Below are 19,914 nucleotides of genomic sequence, written 5' to 3'. Positions count from 1 at the left end.
AATTCATTTCTAGGGAGAATGGTGCAAAAGTGTGTAATGTGAATGTCATTTAATATTTTTACTAACATGAAGTAAGAATGAAATATTATGAATGAATAAACACTGTAATAAATGTATTGTGCGCTGTTTGTTTATTTTAGTAACAAATTAAACTATATTGTAAAGTGTTAACATTTATATCAAAATAAAATTTCTTACTGAGTATTTACTTTTCAGACATAGTAATTACAAAAATAATGCTTCAGAATACATGAATGTAATTACTATGTTTAATACACAACTCATTTTTAGATGATAACCTCTACTCAGCAGATCCTTCAAAATTGCTCAAGGTTTCCTGTGCAATACTCAGGCGGTCCAGACGAGCCTGTAGGTCTCTACGCCTTCTGCTGACGTCTGTGTCCTCAAACAGGAGCTCGCTCACTTTTACCCCATTCAGTAAACTCAACATGTCTGCAGTTAGGAGTTTAGCAGTCTGCTTCAGCATGAAAAATAATATCATCATGGGCAGTTGGTCAGCCATCCGCTGCACTACTATCTGAAAGAAAATCTCAAATTACTTTCATACATCACAAGTTTTGCAGCCCATTCAATGTCTGAACTAACAAAAACATATTTATTTACTGACAACTAGAAAGATGTACCTCATAATATGCCTCCAGCATGTCACTGTACTTGCTTTTCTTGTCAAAGACAGGTAACTCATCTATTGAAAATGTCTCACTATCTGGTATCTCATTCAAGGCCTTTAAGAAAATGGGATCTTGAGTATAGACCATTTTTTCCATTTGAAATTGCTCTGAGATCCTCCGCTCTAACTTTGCTTGCTGGCTTGACTGAATGTTGTCAATTTTGTCCTGTAGTTGCAGGTGAGAAATATTTTTTTTAAAAGGTAACTTTCATTGTTGCAGATTTATTTACATCTAAACAGGAGTAATAGCTAATAGTAATACCTTAGTGATACTCTGAAGAACAGGATAATTCTGGAAACAATTTTCGACAACCTCAGTGAAATGGTCAAGTATGATGCCTTCAGGTAAAGAAAATACAGTACATCAAAAACAGCACACAACCATAAATGTAAAGCAAATATAATAAAAAAAATTCCAGGCATCATTCATCTTTCATATAGCTAAGTGCTAAAATCCAACCTCCTCGGGTGTGTTAGAGTTAGAGTTAAATTTGAGTGAAACATGGCCTTATAGCTTTATCAATAATGTAACATTTAAAAGAATTTAAACATTATATTGAACAAATCCTTGACATGTTTCAATAGAATATGTTATATACCCCATATACAGTGCATCCGGAAAGTATTCATAGCGCTTTACTTTTCCATTTTTTTAAGTTACAGCAAATAAAAAACCTGAAAAATCACATGTACATAAGTATTCACAGCCTTTGCCGTGAAGCTGTAAATTGAGCTCAGGTTCATTCTGTTTCCACTGATCAATCTTGAGATGTTTCAGCAGCTTAATTGGAGTTACTTACAGCTTAAAAGGTTGAATTTACTGTGGTAAATTCAGTTGATTGGACATGATTTGAAAAGGCATACACCTGTCTATATAAGGTCCCAGGGTTGACAGTGCATGTCAAAGCACAAACCATGCATGAAGACAAAGGAATTGTCTGTTGACCTCTGGGGCAGGATTGTACTGCACAAGACTGGGGAAGGTTGCAGAAAAAATTTCTGCTGCTCTGAAAGCTCCAATGTGCACAGTGGCCTCCATCATCAGTAAGTGGAAGATGTTTGGAACCACCAGACTTCCTAGAGCTGGCCGGCCATCTAAGCTGAGTGATCGGGGGAGAAAGGCCTTAGTCAGGGAGGTGATCAATAACCCTATAGTCACTCTGTCTGAGCTCCAGTGTTCTTCTGTGTAGATAGGAGAACCTTACACAAGGACAACCATCTGTGCAGTAATCCACCTGTATGGTAGAGTGGCCAGACGGAAGCCACTCCCCATCTGGAATTTGCCAAAAGGCATCTGAAGGACTCTCAGACCATAAGAAACAAATTTCTCTGGTCTGATGAGACTAAAATTGAACTCTCTGGAGTGAATGCCAGGCGTTACGTTTGGAGAACACCAGGCACCGCTCATCACCAGGCTAATATCATCCCTGCAGTGAAGCATGCTGGTGGCAGCATCATGCTGTGGGGATGTTTTTCAGCAGAGACATCCTGAATGAAAACCTGCTTCAGAGTGCTCTTGACCTCAGACTGGGGTGACCGTTCATCTTCCAGCAGGACAATGACCCAAAGCACACTGCTAAAATATCAATGGAGTGGCTTCACAACAACTCGGGGAATGTCCTTAAGTGGCCCAGCCAGAGTCCAGATCCAAATCCTATTGAACATTTCTGGAGAGATCTGAAAATGGCTGTACACCATCACTTCCCATCCAACCTGATAGAGCTTGAGAGGGACTGCACAGAGGAATGCGCAAAAATTCCCAAAGACAGGTGTGCCAAGCTTGTGGCATCATATTCAAAAGGACTTGAGGCTGTAATTGCTGCCACATGTGCATCAACAAAGTATTGAGCAAAGGCTGTGAATACTTCTGTACATGTGATTTTTCAAGTTTTTTTTATTTTTAATAAATTTGCAACAGTTTCAAAAAATAGTTTTTTTAGCTGGGACGACGCGTTGGCGCAGTGGGTAGTGCTCTCGCCTGACGGCAAGAAGGTCGCTGGTTCAAGCCTTAGCTGGGTCAGTTGGCGTTTCTGTGTGGAGTTTGCATGTTCTCCCCGTGTTCGCATGGGTTTCCTCCAGGTGCTCCGGTTTCCCTCACAAGTCCAAAGACATGCGGTACAGGTGAATTGGGTAAGCTAACTTGTCCGTAGTGTATGTGTGTGAATGAGAATGTATGGGGGTTTCCTAGTGATAAGTTGCAGCTGGAAGGGCATTCATTGTGTAAAACATATGCTGGATAAGATGGCGGTTCATTCCACTGTGGCAACCCCAGATTAATAAAGGGACTATGCCGAAAAGAAAATGAATGAATGAATGAATGAATGAATAAGGCTGTAACATAAAAAAATTTGGAAAAAATGAAGCGCTATAAATACTTTCGGAATGTACTGTATTTCCATTGATCTAATACATGGTTTCTTAAGTGCAATTGTCAGACAAATGTACCAGTTGAAAATTATTGTGCGGAAATTATTGAGCCACTTTGGGGTGTTTTGGAGGAGTGAGTCAGGAAAAGTTGTTCTCCATCAGCATCACGTAGTGACCTGGCAACTATTCTGAAATAAGAATGGCTCAAAATCCCTCTGGCCACTGTGCAGGACTTATGGGTTATTCCCAAGACAAATCAATGCTGTATTGTCCACAAAATGAGGCCCTAAACCATACTATTAAATTATTGTGGTTTAAAACCAGGCATTTCAGTTTCATTGTACAACAACTGTATATATAAAATGCAATCTGAGCACCATCAGGCACTTTTTCTTCTATTTCTATCACTGACGCTACTACCATTGCCATTCAAATCTCAGATCTATCACCTATGCAGAAATTAACAGCACAAGATTTTAGGTTGCAAGATTGAGGTTAAAAATGGTTTGAAAGATCTGGTAACTGGACAAACTTGGACTAAAAAATGGACATGATTATTCATTGAGCCATTCAAATTACGGGAGTTTCCTGTCACCAAAACAAAACGGGGTTGTGGGGGAAGATGGGTGTGAAATACAAGAGACTACCGGGAAAAATTGGGAGTGTTGACTCCCAGTATGGAACAGAAAGATCTTAAACATGAAAATACATGATGAGTTACCTTTGATGGCGTTAAGTAATTCAGTAGCTGGGTTCTTAAGTGTGGCCACATGGTTTTGCAAAATCACCTCAAACACTCTGTAGTTGCTGAAGCCAGGCAGTTCTCTCCCTCTGAAATTCTGGAGAACCTCTATTTTCTCTTTAGTTGATTGTTTTACTTGTTGGAGAACAAGACACATTTCTTATTAAAAGAGAATATTTTTTATAATTAACTTGTATTAGGTTTTGTTATTATTTGAAAATACACTAACAGGATTTCTTTGTTTCATTAAGATGATCATTCCACATATTGAATTCCGCCCGAAGCAGCACAAACAAGTTTTTCTCAGCCATCTTTTCTCCTGATGATAATAACTTGATTTGTCCATTAAACTTTGTTAAGATCTGCACAAAAAATATTAATTAAACACAGCCAAGAGATTGTTGTTGGACAATTAAATTATTAGCTATTTATTGAAACACATGAGCCTTCAGATGTTTTTTTAAAAAATGGTCAGAGACTCAGCTCCTTGCGTAGAGTTTGCCGAGTCATTACACCAGGACGAAACATTAAAGATGAATGTCCTTGCAATGGATTTTGTACCTCAAAGGGACGATAGTACCACAAAGCGATGTTTAGTAGCAGAGAGCAAGATCTTGTTAAGTACATATACCTGCAGTATATGAGCTTAATTAAATGGGTACCTAGCCAGCAGTTGTTTTGTAGATGAATTACAGTGCCTTGATTTTTTGTAGACTGTCTTGAATCAGTGTAGACTGATAAATAAAGACGTCTTTTTTAATTGTTAAAGACAAGAATGCAGCTGCATTCTGGATCAGCTGAAGAGGCTTTTACTGGTGTTGGTTGGTAGGCCAGCAAAGAGAGCATTGCAATAGTCAAGTCTCTTGACAAGACAAGAGCTTGGACAAGCAATTGAGCAGCATCTTCTGATAGGAAAGGTCTAATCTTTCTGATGTTATTAGGAGCAAATCTGCATGAACGAGCAATTGTGGCAATACGGTCTGTTAAATTCAGCTGGTCATCAAGAATCATTCCTAGAGTTGGTACCTGACGATCCTGGAAGGAGTTGCCCAGCTGTAGGGTAAAATTGTGGTTAATCTTTGGGCTAGATGGGATTACCAGTAGCTCTATTTTGGTGAGATTGATTTGAATGTGGTAGTCCTTCATCCAGCAAGAAATTTCTGTCAGACATGCTGATATCCAGGCAGCAATCATCAGATCATCCATTTGGAATGAGACGTAGAGTTAGGTATTGTCAGAATAGCAGTGGTGGGAAAAGACATGTTTTTAAATAACAAACCCAAGTGATGCGATATAAATAGAGAAGAGAAGCAGTCCAAGCATAGGCACCCCAGTGGCAAGAGCATGCAGCTCGGATACTTCACCTCTCCAAGAAACCCTGAAAGACCTATCTGCAAGGTAAGAGCTGAACCATAGAGTGTGGTTCCTGGGATGCGTACTGCTTGTTGGTTGCCAAGAGAATTTTGTGGTTCACTGTATCAAAAGCAGCATATACTGTAAATCCAGCAGGATGAGCACTGAGGAGAACTCTAGGAGTGGTTCTTGACCAGCTGAATTTTACAGACCATACTGCCTGTTCATGCAGATTTGCTCTAAATAACATCACAAAGATTAAACCTTTCCTATCAGAACATGCTACCCATCTGCTTGTCCAAGCTTTTATAACACATGGAGCTCTTGAATGCAGCTCTTGCAAGTCTCAGAGCTGCCTTCCACAACTGTGAAATGGTCTGTCTAAGTGGAGTGGCCACTTTTGAAACCAAACTGGTTAGTGTCCAGAAGATTCTGGATAGAAAAGGCAGCTACTAATTGAAGACAACACATTCTAGTGTTTCTAAAAAATGTCAGGAGAGACATTAGTCTGGCATTGCTTAAGATAGCTGTGGTTGTTTTTTAAACAGTGGCATTAAATTACCATAGTAAAAGGAATAATGTGGGTAAGCTGTCCAGGGGTCTTTCCTGGGTCCGAAAGGGTCAGAAGTGCCAGGGCAATAGACCATATACATGGAGCATGGAACATTCTCAAGCCAGCCTGAACATTTTTGATGAAAGATTGGTTTGAATGTATCTCAACTTCAACTTCATAAAGGTTTCTTTAACTGCCTAAGCATTCATTTAGTCATAAATAAGATGAAAAGAACATCATTAAATCATTAAATGTAAGGGCCATGAGGAGACTGAACACTGCCAAGCACATCCATTGAAAATTTGATATGTAACACACTTTTTGTGTCAAAAATTTTGTCTCAATCATGCAGTGTTGATCATTAATTTTTCAAGAAGGCAGATCTTAAATGCTGTGAATATAAAATGATATGACAGTTCACAGGAATAGGCTAGGCTGGCTAATCGAAACCCACAGTAACCATGCATAGGGTCAATTTAGGAACTATAGGAGAGTGCAGGGCAGTGCTGGTGGCACAGATCATGGAGGTTTGAGTAAAACAGAAACTCAACAGAATACAACAGAATACCATCATATTTAAAGAGGAGGACAGGGCTCAGGAGGCTTTTGGAGGCTCCAGGATTAGAAAATCTGAAATGTGCTCCAGAGTTAAGGTAAATTAGTAACTGTGCCCTAGCACATCAGGGGACTCAGGCTTTGGAGCTAAATCAGACAGCAGAGAGTTTTTGTGTGGCAGAGCACAGTCAATTCTAATAACATTGACCACTAATATTTTTTCTGCTAGATGGGATGCTTAAAACGTCTTACTTTAATAAGAAATTGTTTGGCCCCTTTTGAGTCCTGTGGCGGTCCAGCCTCACACTCTTTAAGATCATCCCTCAGGTCCCACAACTGCTTTTTTATCTGCTCACTGAGCTGTGGCAGTGATTTCTGAAAAAGACGGTAAAGATCAACACATATTTTGGCTCATTTCCATTTAGTAGTATGGTTGGTACAGTCTAGTACTCAGTATTTCAGTTTCCAGTCAGAAGTTGTCAGAAGTTAACCAAAGTTTAGGAACCTTGCGTAAGTGTACCTAGCACAATATTACGGTACCTAAAGGGTGGAGCCAGACTCACTTTAGAACACTAATTCATTTATAGAGAATCACTTGCACATGCTACAAAGGGAACAACACAGGAAGCACCATTTTTTAAATACACCGTAATAATATTGTGCAGAATGAAACTTCTGAAGCAATGAGGTTTTTACATCAAACTGCATTGAGGGTTTGAAGCTTTAGAAACAGTGCATGACTTTGCCATCTGATGGTAACAACAAATTGTCACACCAACAGTGTCATTCTGTTTTGTTCATTGTGATGTTATTGTAAGATTTGTTTGTATATTTAATTCACATATATGACATTAGCAGAATTGTGGAGTTTGTGAGTGCAGTTTTAATCATGTTACGTTTTAATAATTTCCAAATTTCATTGTCTTTTGCACAATACATGTGACCATTACAGGCTTTTCCACTATCATGCCAACCATTCTAAGAACAGTCAGGTACAGTTCTAATTTTGTTTCCACAAGAGCGTAGAACAGCACCGACAAATGTAAACCATTCACTGCCTGAAATTCTAGGAATGGTTATACATGAATCGAACCGAATGGTATACAGTACATTGAAATGACCCATTTAACACTTTAATTGATGTACTGACTTTAAATGATGAATTATAAATAAAATCATGAATGATCATATTTATATTCTATTCTATATACACATAATATGAAGAGACAGTTTACATAATACTTTTAGTAACTTACTTTAATATGCTCAACAAGGTTTTGAGTCAGTTTGTTGGCAAGACTTTTAGTAGTTGCTTTATCCTCACTCAACAGGCGTCTGCAAAGAGTCAATTAATAATCATGTCATCTTTAAAAATCTTCCCTGTGTTTTGGCCAAAGAAAACATGACGAAAATAAACTTTAAAAAAGGTAGCTCTTCAGGAAGCGATTTGTGGATGCAAACTTTAATAGTGTCCAGTTTTAATAGTGTACAGCTAAGGGATGTTAAATATCAGTTTAGGGATGAAATGCGAGCAATCTATAGAGGGCAAACCTGAAAAACTCATGATTCTCAAAGAACTCTCTCTCCATTTCTGCGGCCTCATCCAGAGAAATGTCATCATTGATCTGCTGTTGTCCTCTGCACTTCACCATGACGTAACCTTTGCGGAGAGGAATCACTTTGTTCTGCACAACGGCTAGAATGTTTTTCTCTGTACCCTTGTCTATGAGGTCTGGCTTGGTCAAAACAGCTGCAAAACAGAAATATAGTTATCATGTAAAATGTATTTGCTGACACAGAATTGTATATATGTATGTATGTGTGTATATATATATATATATATATATATATATATATATATATATATATATATATATATATATATATATATATATATATATATATATATATATATATATATATATTGATTGATTGATTGATTGATTGATTGATTGATTTTATTTGACAATTCTAACAAAAATATACAAACAAGTCCAGTTAGACCAATTCATACATTATTTCAAAAACTGTCGAGGATAAAATACACAAAAAAGCCACAGGCTTATTTCCATTGTGGTCCTCGATATTTTTTAAAATTAACGAGCAAATCATAAATGGAATGCAAACATCATCAGCTCAGCAACTCAGCACAATAAAATCCTCAACATCAACTATAAAACAACCACTTTTTAATTTCCCTTTTAAAATCACTCTCAATTTGAATCTCTTTAAAAATCGAGGGCAAAGCATTCCAAGCAGCAGAGCTAGTACACAAAAAAGAATTTCTACCTGGTTCACTCTTAAATCTATATGGATAAATATCCCTGCTACGTGCTCTTGTAGAATGACAATGTACTTCACTAACTAAAACGTAATAATTAAGAAAATATTTTGGGACCATTTTCTTTAAAATCTTAAAAACCATCACTAATTTTAAAAATGTTACCCTATTCTCAACTTTTAAAATATTACTTTGGCTATAATGTTCATTATTTAAATGTGTCAGTGGAGGTACTTTCATAACAATTCTACACAACTTATTTTGGGCCACAACCTAAATTATATAAATATAATTAGGGGTATACTAGTACGAATACAGTCAGTTCAGATGAGTAATCACTGGAGTTAGACAGGAAAGACCACAGCAGTTCAACAACTGAAGAGCCATTCACACAAAGGTCAAGTATTTGTGTCTGAAAACATGAGACACATCGCTCAGCTGTGGTTCTATCATGTTGTCATTGTCATGTCAACTTGCTGCCATAAACAGAAGCTCGCAACACTAGTCCACATCCGAGTTCTTCTGATTGGGCTACTGCTGCAGAACTGACAATATGAAAAATGAGCGCTGCTGCGGGTAAAAGTTGAAATCTTTTTATCTTTACACAGCATCTAAAAAATGTCTCGAAGACATGAGTGTTTAATGAACATGCACGTACATCAAACAATGGAAATATAAGATACTGTCTCATTTTGTGTACACGTAAATCCCTTCCCTATACACACATGATATTAAACAGTTGCTGTTGTTGACTTTGCTGTTATGAATGGACACTGTGCTGCATTTTGATTAAAAAAGATTTCAGGCTTTAAGATTGAAGCTTACTGAATCTTAAATTTAATACAAAATTATTGTTAATCTTATAAAGTTTAATAAATAGTTTCCTGATTATAAAGTTGTTGTTTTTTTAAATCATTTTATTCTTTTTATTTTGTACTTTTGCATCACAAAAAGCTCTTCAGTTCTGTACTAATTGTGGCAAAACACTTCTCCCTGTTCAAAATAAACAGAAACAGAACCCAACCAAACGTACCAAACTGTGACTTCAGTGTAGCGTTCAACCCATAATATGTATGTATAATGTTATTTAATGTTTGTGTGTGTGTTTAAATGCAGGTGTTCCGTATTACGTTACCAATAGTTCTTTTGCCCTCAGGATCTACTTCTTGTGCAAGTTTTAATGCTTCTGTTGTTGCAATGTCATTGTTACAAGGGACCACAACCAGGTTAATAGTCTCTTGCATCACAATAAACTTGAATATCAGTTTTTTTATCTACAGGAGACAAAAACGAGACAGAAAGTTTTACTGTATAAATATGATACTAAATGCCTTGAAAATAAGATTATACTGCTCACCTGGTTTGCAATATCATCTGGTTGTCCTCCTACTGGGACTCGAGCAATTCCAGGTAGATCAATCAATGTGAGATTACACACATCCGGAGACATGACTTGTAAAGTGATGAGCTCATTACAGATTCCTACCCCATTTCCTGCCAGCACATCCTGAGCTGTAACACACAACAGTTATGTTTCTCAGCTAAAACAGTTCATTTTTTAATTATGTTAGGACTGTCAATAGAAAAATATTCATGATTTAATCACACAAGCCCCGTGTATAACTTTTGTAGGTCACTGCACTTATTACAATCAGCGAAATGAACAGCAGAATGAGCCACCAATTACTCTGGCATAAATTTTATGCAGTGTATGACCTGTCAGCCACAACCAAGCGGTGGGAAGCACCCACACTCTCTCTCATTCAAACACATTCATACACTACAGCCAATTTAGTTTACTCAATTCACGTATACCGCATGTCTTTGAAATGTGAGGGGAACCACAGCACGAACAGGAAACCCACACAACCATATGCAAACCATGCAGAAATGCCTCGTGGCCCAGCCAGGACTTAAATCAGAAACCTTCTTGCTTTTTTTTTTATTTTACATTAGATCTGTTGTTTGAATGAATTTGCTATGTGGATCTGAAAACTTTACTTACTTATGTGGCTTTCAAATTAGATTATTCTAATTTTAAAGGGAACATAGTTTACCTCTTTTTTCTGATTTAATATTAATATTATGGTTCTTCTGAGTGTGCCAGTTTAGGTTCCGTTTAAAACACAATTCAGATTTTTTATTCTAATGTGTTAAAAAGTGTCATGTTGGGGGCGTGTCCACAGTTCGCTGATTTATGGGTGTGTTGCTTCACATGTAAATTAGTTTCGGCTTCCCGCCCAACGTAACAAGGGGGCGGGGCCATGAGCTCACCCGCTCTGTGTTTGAAACAGAATCAGACAGGCAGACTGAGAGGAGCGAGAGTGAGAGGATCCGCATTCAGTCGTACATGTACGACTCGGACACAGACCAAGCAGAGAGTACAAAATCATTTGTGACTTTGTACAGTTTTACAGCCAACTGTGTGCTAGTTTCAAGTGCCGAGCTTGTACACAGAAACTAATAACCACACACACTGAATTAACTTTGACTGAGGCAAATTAACTTTGACCGGATGCGCCGCTCGAAGCCATGACACGGCACACCAGACACTCTCTGTGGCGCGGCAGAAACATGAAGTGTCCCGAATCGTTGCGCCACGCATTTTTGAATTCTAAACATAGGTTTCTATCAGGGTACACACAACGGCGCTTCAAGTCTGCAACGATCCGCGGCGCCCAGCCGTCGACTTGAATGTACCCTGATAGAAACCTATGTATAGAATTCTAAAACGCATGCTAGTTAAGGTAGTATAAGGCTGAAGTATAAGGTAGACTCAATGAGAAGTACACGTTTGCAAACCTACCTAAAGATACAACCAATAATTCCGATTAGAGCGATAATGTGGAGAATATTGATCTTGTGTTGAGCCCAATGAGCCTTGCATCTAAAAATAGAGCTAGGGTGTTCCTTTAGTGATATCGCTTCGACTCACGCTGAAAATGGCGGACGTGAATCAACAAACTGAGGATATGATGACGCGCCTGTCAATCAATATTGGTGGGCGGCGGGACCGCTCTCCTACGTAAAGTTGTGGTCGATCTGAAAACAGCTCCAATTGGTCCACCGTTTTTTATGTTGTTAAATTGAAAAAAAAAAGCACTAGGTGTGCTTATATCGCCCCAATATGACGGTCTATACACCATACATGCACATATGTCTTTCCAAACAGCTTGAAAAGTAGATTTTTTACCATAGGTGCCCTTTAAAACAGAGAAGTGAAGAGGTTAAACAGAAATGTACATCTATCAGTGTCATAGCTCTCCAATGTATGTCACATCTCTGTTGTCTTTGTTTAAAGTTTTTATGTTTGTCCTATGTTTGAGCACATGGCTTAGGCCCCGTCCACACTAACATGGGTATTTTCAAAACAGCACTTTATCTATGCAGTTTTGCTGTTTGCCCTCACAAGAACAGAGTATCGGGTGACTGAAACCTGTAAACTCTGGCCAGGGTGAAGATTTTCTGAATCTTTGGATACAGTGCGGTCATGTGGATTTTATCTCATGACATCAGAGTGTGCACTTTCTGATTGGCCAGCACGGCTGGGTTCACACCAAATGCGGAGGTTTGCGGCAAGTGCATTGCATATTCTGCATCATTCACACCACGGGCCGGTAATCCACCTCTATTCTCACATTTGCATTGACTTTTGCATTTTCTCTTCAGGATCACCTCAGTATCATTCGTGGAGACAAAAACACAGTCGTGCCTCAAACTTGCATTACACCTATAGACAATCAGACCTGATCCCTCAGAATGCACCTTACAATCAAAATCAATCAATCAAACTCAAAATAAAAAATTTAAATAACTTTATATATATATATATATATATATATATATATATATATATATATATATATATATATATATATATATATATATATATATATATATACACACACAAAAAAACACTAAAAACGTAAAAACTTATGGGCACGCTGAACCAACAGGTGGAGATAATGACACTTTTATGCATAGTTAATGCCAAACGGGAATTAAGTATTTGCAGAGTACATTACATACAAATCAATGCAAATGTGAGAACAGAGGTGAATTAACAATTGTTTATTGCCATGCGCGAATGGCACGATGCAAACAAATTATGTACCCAGAGTTTTGGAAAATCTTCAACCCTGGCCGGAGTATTCAGAAAATATTGATTTCAGTCACCTGACAATGTGTTTTCATGTGGACAAACAGCAAAACTTTGTAAAAAAAAAGTGCCGTTTTGAAAATACTGTACCTGTTCGTGTGGACAGGGCCTTTGTGTGTGTCTGCCATGTTCTCATCTATTCCTTCAATCCTTGTTTCCCTTCAATACCCCCTTGTTTAGCCCGTATCTTGTCCTTGTTTGTGTAAGTGACACCACCTGGTCCTCGTGTGCTTTTCCTCCCTTTATAATGTTTACTTGTCCTTCATGTCTTTGCAAGTACATTGTTTGTTCTGTACTTGTGTGATCTTTGTGTGTTCCTGAGCGTCAAGACTCTCCACTGCATTGCCCAGTTCATACTTTATAAGTATTTTCTAAACCTTAGCAATTATATTCTTTATCTTCTCAGTTTTATTAATAGCTTCTTTTAGTTTTTCTATGGATTTTTTTATTCCATCCAGTCATTTCAGTAATTTAAGCAAAATTTATTTAATTTGGCTTTTTTTTTTTTTTTTACTGTTAAGAGCATTTCCTTTTATAGTCTCTGGGTATTTAGTTTATTGTTTGTTTTCATAGTTTTTAGTTCTCCATGTCTGTCTTTGTCTTTTTGTAAGTCCCCGGCTGCTGACATCCTCTACCAGGCTGTTACTGATAGAGAAGCTACAATCCTCCAGTGACTGCTCTGCAGTGCCTCATCCAAGGCCTTCACCACCTCCTGCCTGGCCCAGACAAACCTGCTCAATCTTTCAGGACTCTCCAGCACTACACCACTTGTCATCACCTGTTGAACTGTTTTGCCAATAAAATCCCCTTGACATAATTTTGCATTTGGGTCCTCCTTCCAGATCCATGACAATCAGGGCTACAGGTGCTTGTGACTGCCGACTTCCAACCATCAAATTAAAGAATTTTCAATGAATTATATGCTTTAGTGTTGACAGCAAATGTTTGATACTATTTTTTTCATCTACATGTATATGACTTTTAACCATAGTAAATTAGTACAGTCGCTCACCTTTGGTGAACTGATGTGGAGCATTTGGGTAAAAGTCTTGTGAAATATGGTTTGACAAAAGTTTTTGAGCCAGTTATAGCATAGTTGTTTCAGCAAAGGCTTGTTTAATTCTTTAACTTTTTTGGTTTTCATCCACTCTGGGGTGATTTTGAACCTTAGTTAGCCACAATTTTCTCTGTGTTTCAAAATAGTAATGATTTTTGGTGACAACTTATTTTGACTCATTTTGTATACTGGCAAATGTACTATCCTTTTGTTATGTTCGTGGCTATTTTTGCCCCAATATCATTTTTTGATTGCGAAGCCATGACACCAAATAATCATGCATTCTTGATTGTTCTTGGTTTTCCCTGTTGGGAAATTAGTAAATTTTACTGTTGATCATCAGTAGCAAAAAAATGTATAGTGTGTGTGTGTGTGCGTGTTAGAGTGTGAGAGAGACCTTTGCCCACTTACCTTGATATCTTTTAGAAAACAGAAAATGAACAGCTCAGTTTTCAGAAGATAGTAAACAGAGTAAGTGTATTTTTGCGCGCGCACACACACACACACACACACACACACACACACACACACGCACACACACACACAAACACACTCTATTATTTGTTGTTTTACTCTATAGAACTCCATATGAAAGCTAGACACTTATTTGCACAGGCCTAGACGGGTAATGGTGCCAACTAATGATTCACAGTAAAAATGAAAGGTTTTACCTCTTCCCAACATGGAAAAACACCAACAATCAAGAATGCATGATTATTTGGTGTCATGGCTATTGTTATAATGGATGTCAATGGGGCAAAAACAGCTACAAGCATAATGAAAGGGTAATCAGTTTAAACAGTATACAAGGGTTAAGGGTCTGTTTATTTTACAAAAAGATAATGCATTAAGCTTTTATCTTCAAACTTTTAGACTTCAAACTGCCATGAAATATGTAGGAACCACTGACCTGTTTTAACATGTCTTTCAACCATTGATGGATCATCAAATTCAGTTCTCTTGTCACGGTAAGAAATAACTGCCTTCCAGCTGACTCCACCTGTTACCTTCTTCAGCCTCAGCTCTAGTGGACATCTGGTGACAATTCCTACAGCAGACACAGTTCAGTTAACAACCAGAAAACAAACTGTAAATATGTATGCAACATTAACATGTAGATGACATGACAGTGTAAAGTTAGTTTTGTTTTCGATTTTCCTGACAATTTAGAGATAAACAGCAATGCCACGCATGTAAATTCTCCTCCCCCTTCACATCTGCGTCAATAATCGTGGATGTTCACTGTTCTACAAGTAGAATAAAAACAGAGGTTGTGTAAGATGTCCAATGTTCATCTCTTGGCACTGCTTTTATGCCACTGTCTTCCTGCTAATAGTCAAAATTATTACAAAATCAGTCAAGGTTGTGATAGTTGTCTACTGTTCTCTGCTATTAAACATCACTGGCTATTAAACATCACTCATGTGAGTTTGTCCTGCAACAATGATGCTCTTACAAAAACACAGCCCTATACTGCTATATCAGAATACAATGAAAAACAGACCCAGACACTACCCATTAAAGTCTAGGTCTTGGTCAAAACAACATTATATTTGGGCTGTCAATGAAAATCGAACAGACGTCTATGAACAGTCCAGAAATAAATTGTCATTAAATCAACAGATTAGACAGACTTCCCATTCGTTCATTTTTATTTTGTTAACTTTATATAAATAATTGTAGCATAATGTAAACAAAAAAAAATCTAAATGTGTTTTGTTAATATCTTTTTGTAAAAAAAAAAAAAGTTTAAATTAGTTTCAGGAATGTCAAAGTCACCTAGGTTTTGGAGGTATGGCTGTTTATCTCTAAATATGACTAGCAAACAAAACTATCTTACTCAGCTATTCACATGATGCCATAATCTTTTCTCATTAGCAATCAATTTAAATGTCAAAATCTAGACAGTAAATCAGGTTCCTCACCATTTCCTCTTGGCAGTCCAATTCCGGAAAGTGTTTCCAACACTGAACTTTTTCCAGAACTCTGGTCTCCGATCACTACAATAGTTGGCAATGCCAAATCCTTTTGAATGCCAACTGACCTCAGAGTGTCAATCAGGTCAATGTAAGGACGAATGCTCTCCTCTAAATGAATGTGAACTTTTCTAATTTGCTGACTGTAAATATAAAAATATACAGTTTATTTGTACAAATGTAGGATTGCATATTTTTCTGCAGGTTTCTTCAAGTCAAATTTAAGTCTTTTCAAGACTTTTTAAGACCATTGTGAATGAAATTTTAGATGTAGACAAGGCTAAACATTAGGGATTTTTCTAATGGGCCAACTTGTTCTGTAAACAGTTTTTGTAATCATGGTAGATCATGTAAAGGGATGTGTTGCTTTAGTTTTCTTTCCCTGATTAGAGAATTTAATGATCAGAATTTGCTGAAAAATGTCCAACAGCTGTTGTCAATTGTCTCTCTTTGCAATAAAAAAATTAAATATTAAAAAAAAGTTTTGAGATGGATTATTGATGATTGGGTGTTGGCTCGATGGGGTAGCTTTACCTGGACATAGGAAAATGAAGACCTGTTTAAAATGATAAACAACCCAATATTTATGTGAATTTAAGACTTTTTAAGGTTTTTTGAAAAAAATAAATAAATTTAAGACATTTTAAGACATTAATCCTGCGGATGCTGTTTAAAAAGGCTTTTTCTATGCTGTTATTCATTTTATTAAGCTCAACTGCCGCTCTAAGCAAACCATGATCACTGCACCACCTCTCTCTACAGGTTTCAAATATAGGCTACTTGCGGATTGAAATACACCTTATACCCAGGCATTTAAATGGTGAAGCTACATGCAACAACAAAAAATAATGTGATTTTTAACAATATTTTTAGTTATTATGATATTATGACTTCAATAGGTTAAAATAATTAAAGGCTGTTGAAATAAAAAAGTAATCCACTATTTCCCTTACTTTTATGCTATTCAAAAGCTGCTTCGAAAAAGTAAATCAAGCTTAAATAAAAAGGAATTCAAAATGCATACACTACATTGCATGCATTTATCTCTTTTAGGTTTGTATATTACTCTCTGCTAAAGAACAGACTTTAAATAACAATTGTTTATGAAACTTGCTATACATGTAGAAAAGGTTATATAAAAATGTGAAAATACATACCTTTCATAGAGTGAATTTTCAGGATCCTCACTGCTTCTGGTTAATGAAAATGAAGATGAGAACATAGAAAACATGCTTTGCTTTGAAACAGACATTCTGGGGAGCAAAAAACAGGTTAGAAAGAGAAACAAAAATGTGTTCAGACTAACTATAAACCCAAATCAGACTGACTTTATAGTGTGTTACACCCATACTGAGAATGAAAATGAAAATGTCAAAAGTAAACATGTATCATGGGAGGGTCAGTCACGTACTGGACTCTAAAGGTCAATTTTGTTAAGGTTCATTAAAGACTAAGACAACTTATACAACGTTGTTGCAACCAATCAACCACCATTAAAATTACAACATTGTTTTATGTCATTTCAAAAGGTTTATGTGAAATAAAGGAATAATTATGTTATCTTATCATCAAAACGTAGACCTTTCTCATTTCATTTTACAGCTGGCATCTCTTTTAATTTTGCATTTATTAGTTTTCATGTGATTTTATACCTGTTTCTAAAGAAAAGTAGATAATTTCACACGGACAATGACAAACAACAACCTCAACTCCTGACACTTGTAAAATCATATTTATTTCAAAGTGTGTATGAGTTCATTTTGTTAATGTGCATTTCAGATAAAAATACTGATACAAGCTGACATTCTTTTACTTTCGTTTGAAGACATTTATCAGTGGATAACATTCTTTATCACTACAGACGGTCCCGTTCAAACTCCTAGAATATTATTATGATGAGGGTTTATTACTTTAATATCAATGATTGAACTAAACAATTTTACATTCATTACTAGCTATACCTCACAAAGTACCCTATAAGTCAGGGGTACTATCGCTCGGTAGGGAACCTATCGCTCGGGAGCCATATGTGGTTCTTTGATCAAAAATACATGGCTCTCCAGCTGTCTCCCTTCAATAATATTTTAAAGTTAAAAATTATAACTGTGTTATAATCAGTTTCCTATTGAAAATACAATTACAATTCTCTTTATATTGTATTTTTTACAGCAAAATGATTAAGAACTCAGTTTACAATAAATTTGCTTTTTAACCAATGCGGATATGTGATGCTGTGGTTTAACTTGAATCGTGACACTTATAAAGAGCAAGCAACTTACATTTCTATGGTAACCTCGCGCATGTAAATTCAAACATTCATGAGTGGCGATGGCAAAAAGAAAAAGAAATCTACAAATTGTCCTTTGTCCATACATTATGATGCGTTATATTTGTTTATTTTTGAATTGTGCATGAATATAAACAAAGGTTTTGTTTAATAATAAATAAACGTTTTGTTTAATAATAAATAAAGGTTTTGTTATATACACACCACCAATGGCTCTTTAAAAAAACATTTGATAAAACAAATCAGAAATGGCTCTTTGCTGAAGTTCTCAACCCCTGCTATAAGTGTTTTTTCCGAGATGATAGTGATTTTAAACTCTTTATCCTTTGCTGAGCCATATACAGTCAGGTAGCATAATTACTTCTTTTATTACACATGATGTCCTACCCAAATTGTAAAGCTTCACATACCCACAGACAGTATAGAGGTGTCAGAATTTTGGTTTCATTTTAGAGGAAACCATTTGACATGACATAAAACAATGTTGTAATGCTAAAAAGGTTATCCTAGTCTGAACTAAATTAGCCTTTAGAGTCAAGTATGTGACTGATCCTCCAATGACACGAGTTCACTTTTTACATTTTCATTCTTATTATGATTCAAGGTGGAATTTAAGAATTTAAAGAACTCTGGCTCAGATTTGACATAAATCTGGCACAGCAGGCATTCATCTGGCACTGGCATACAGCATGTAGGCCAAACATGGCTCTGATTTGGTAGAGGCGGCATGTCCAGATGTAAATTGCAGCATTTGGCCCAGATGTTAATAATTGATATGTGGGCCGTGTAAGTTTGGCCTGTCTTGACCCACATTTAAAATACATTTGAATTATTTTCGAATAAAGAAAAAAAAATTCTGCCATTCAGGTCACTTCGAGAAAAAGCAGGCCCGTAGCATGCCTAAAGCACAATGTTTCAAAGGTTTAGCAATTTCATTGCAGTCATGACACGCCAACCTATCTGGCCCAGTTCAGGCTCAGTTATGGGTTATTAACTTACCTGAGACTTGGCCCAGATATGGTCCATGTTTGGCCCTTGTCTGGAAGCCAGACTTTGTCCAGTCATGTACCGTAATTCACTGGGGCATGTGGGCCAAACCAAAACCTGGTTGTGAGTGTGCCAGAGCTGGGCCAGAGATACTTTGCTATGTGGGTAATATAAAAGTGAAACTAACTAAGCAGTAAGTAATAGCTAATTTAGGACATTGGTAGTTCCCTATTAGGTATTTGATTATTACTATAGAAAAATATTGTGCGCACTATGACTAATTAATAAAGAATAGGCAATTAATTACTGATCACAAAAGTAACATCTATAAAACTTATATTTATGTTCTTAGTGTAGACAAATTTATGAATCTTAATTCAAATGTACTAAAAGATGAACATACCAAAGCATGAATAACTTATGTTCTTTGTTTATTTTAAACTAATATTTATTTATATTAATAATTCATTTTTTAATGGTAAATAATTAGAAAATGATACCAACAGGCTCATTATTGTATTAGTTCACTAATATGAGTTTCATTCCACTCCAATATCAGTACTTTAATGATATAAGTAGTTTATTACATCCCTATAAAAACACATAAAAACTTATATTGTAGGCACAAAACCACATCCAGATAACAATGTCTCATAGAATATCAGTAGTAACTCATAAAAATGTATCGCTGTATGGTATGTGTCAGACGTAAAATTTAAAATAGCTTCAAACTATTTGTAAAATCATTGAAAAACATGTTAACTCCTCACTAATTACTCATGTGTTACCTTACTGGTACTCAAGAACTAAATGTAGGATTTCATTTTATTTTGATCTCTCATTAATGTAACTGAATAGAGCTCATAATAACTAATATAATCATGAGTAATTTCCTAATTATGTAAG

The 19,914-nt window shown here is 36.5% G+C and overlaps 1 protein-coding gene across 1 annotated transcript; it reads right to left on the bottom strand.

Annotated features, from left to right (window-relative positions):
- Nucleotides 1-241: 241 nt before the first annotated feature.
- Nucleotides 242-17,018, bottom strand: mxg (myxovirus (influenza virus) resistance G). The gene is made up of 13 exons (XM_056451617.1): nucleotides 16,892-17,018; nucleotides 15,684-15,877; nucleotides 14,669-14,806; nucleotides 9,900-10,054; nucleotides 9,678-9,816; nucleotides 7,813-8,011; nucleotides 7,518-7,596; nucleotides 6,514-6,636; nucleotides 4,030-4,162; nucleotides 3,780-3,935; nucleotides 954-1,030; nucleotides 645-857; nucleotides 242-538 (listed from the first exon to the last, which is right to left on the bottom strand). Exons 1-13 carry the CDS (start codon nucleotides 16,984-16,986, stop codon nucleotides 302-304), a joined length of 1,938 nt encoding a protein of 645 aa, XP_056307592.1. The 5' UTR covers nucleotides 16,987-17,018; the 3' UTR covers nucleotides 242-301.
- Nucleotides 17,019-19,914: the final 2,896 nt, after the last annotated feature.

This window comes from Danio aesculapii, chromosome 25 (assembly GCF_903798145.1).
Source record: "Danio aesculapii chromosome 25, fDanAes4.1, whole genome shotgun sequence".
Taxonomy (NCBI): domain Eukaryota; kingdom Metazoa; phylum Chordata; class Actinopteri; order Cypriniformes; family Danionidae; genus Danio; species Danio aesculapii.
The sequence above is the reverse complement of the archived record's forward strand: the minus strand, read 5'-3'. Positions and strand labels throughout refer to the sequence as shown.

What these genes read in the sequence shown, in the direction of transcription:
- mxg (XM_056451617.1), bottom strand. Translation starts at nt 16,986, where the DNA reads ATGTCTGTTTCAAAGCAAAGCATGTTTTCTATGTTCTCATCTTCATTT. An exon ending in TGGACTGCCAAGAGGAAATG is followed by an intron (nt 14,807 to 15,683) that starts GTGAGGAACCTG and finishes TGTCTGCTGTAG; the next exon opens with GAATTGTCACCAGATGTCCA. An exon ending in TGAAAGACATGTTAAAACAG is followed by an intron (nt 10,055 to 14,668) that starts GTCAGTGGTTCC and finishes TGTGTGTTACAG; the next exon opens with CTCAGGATGTGCTGGCAGGA.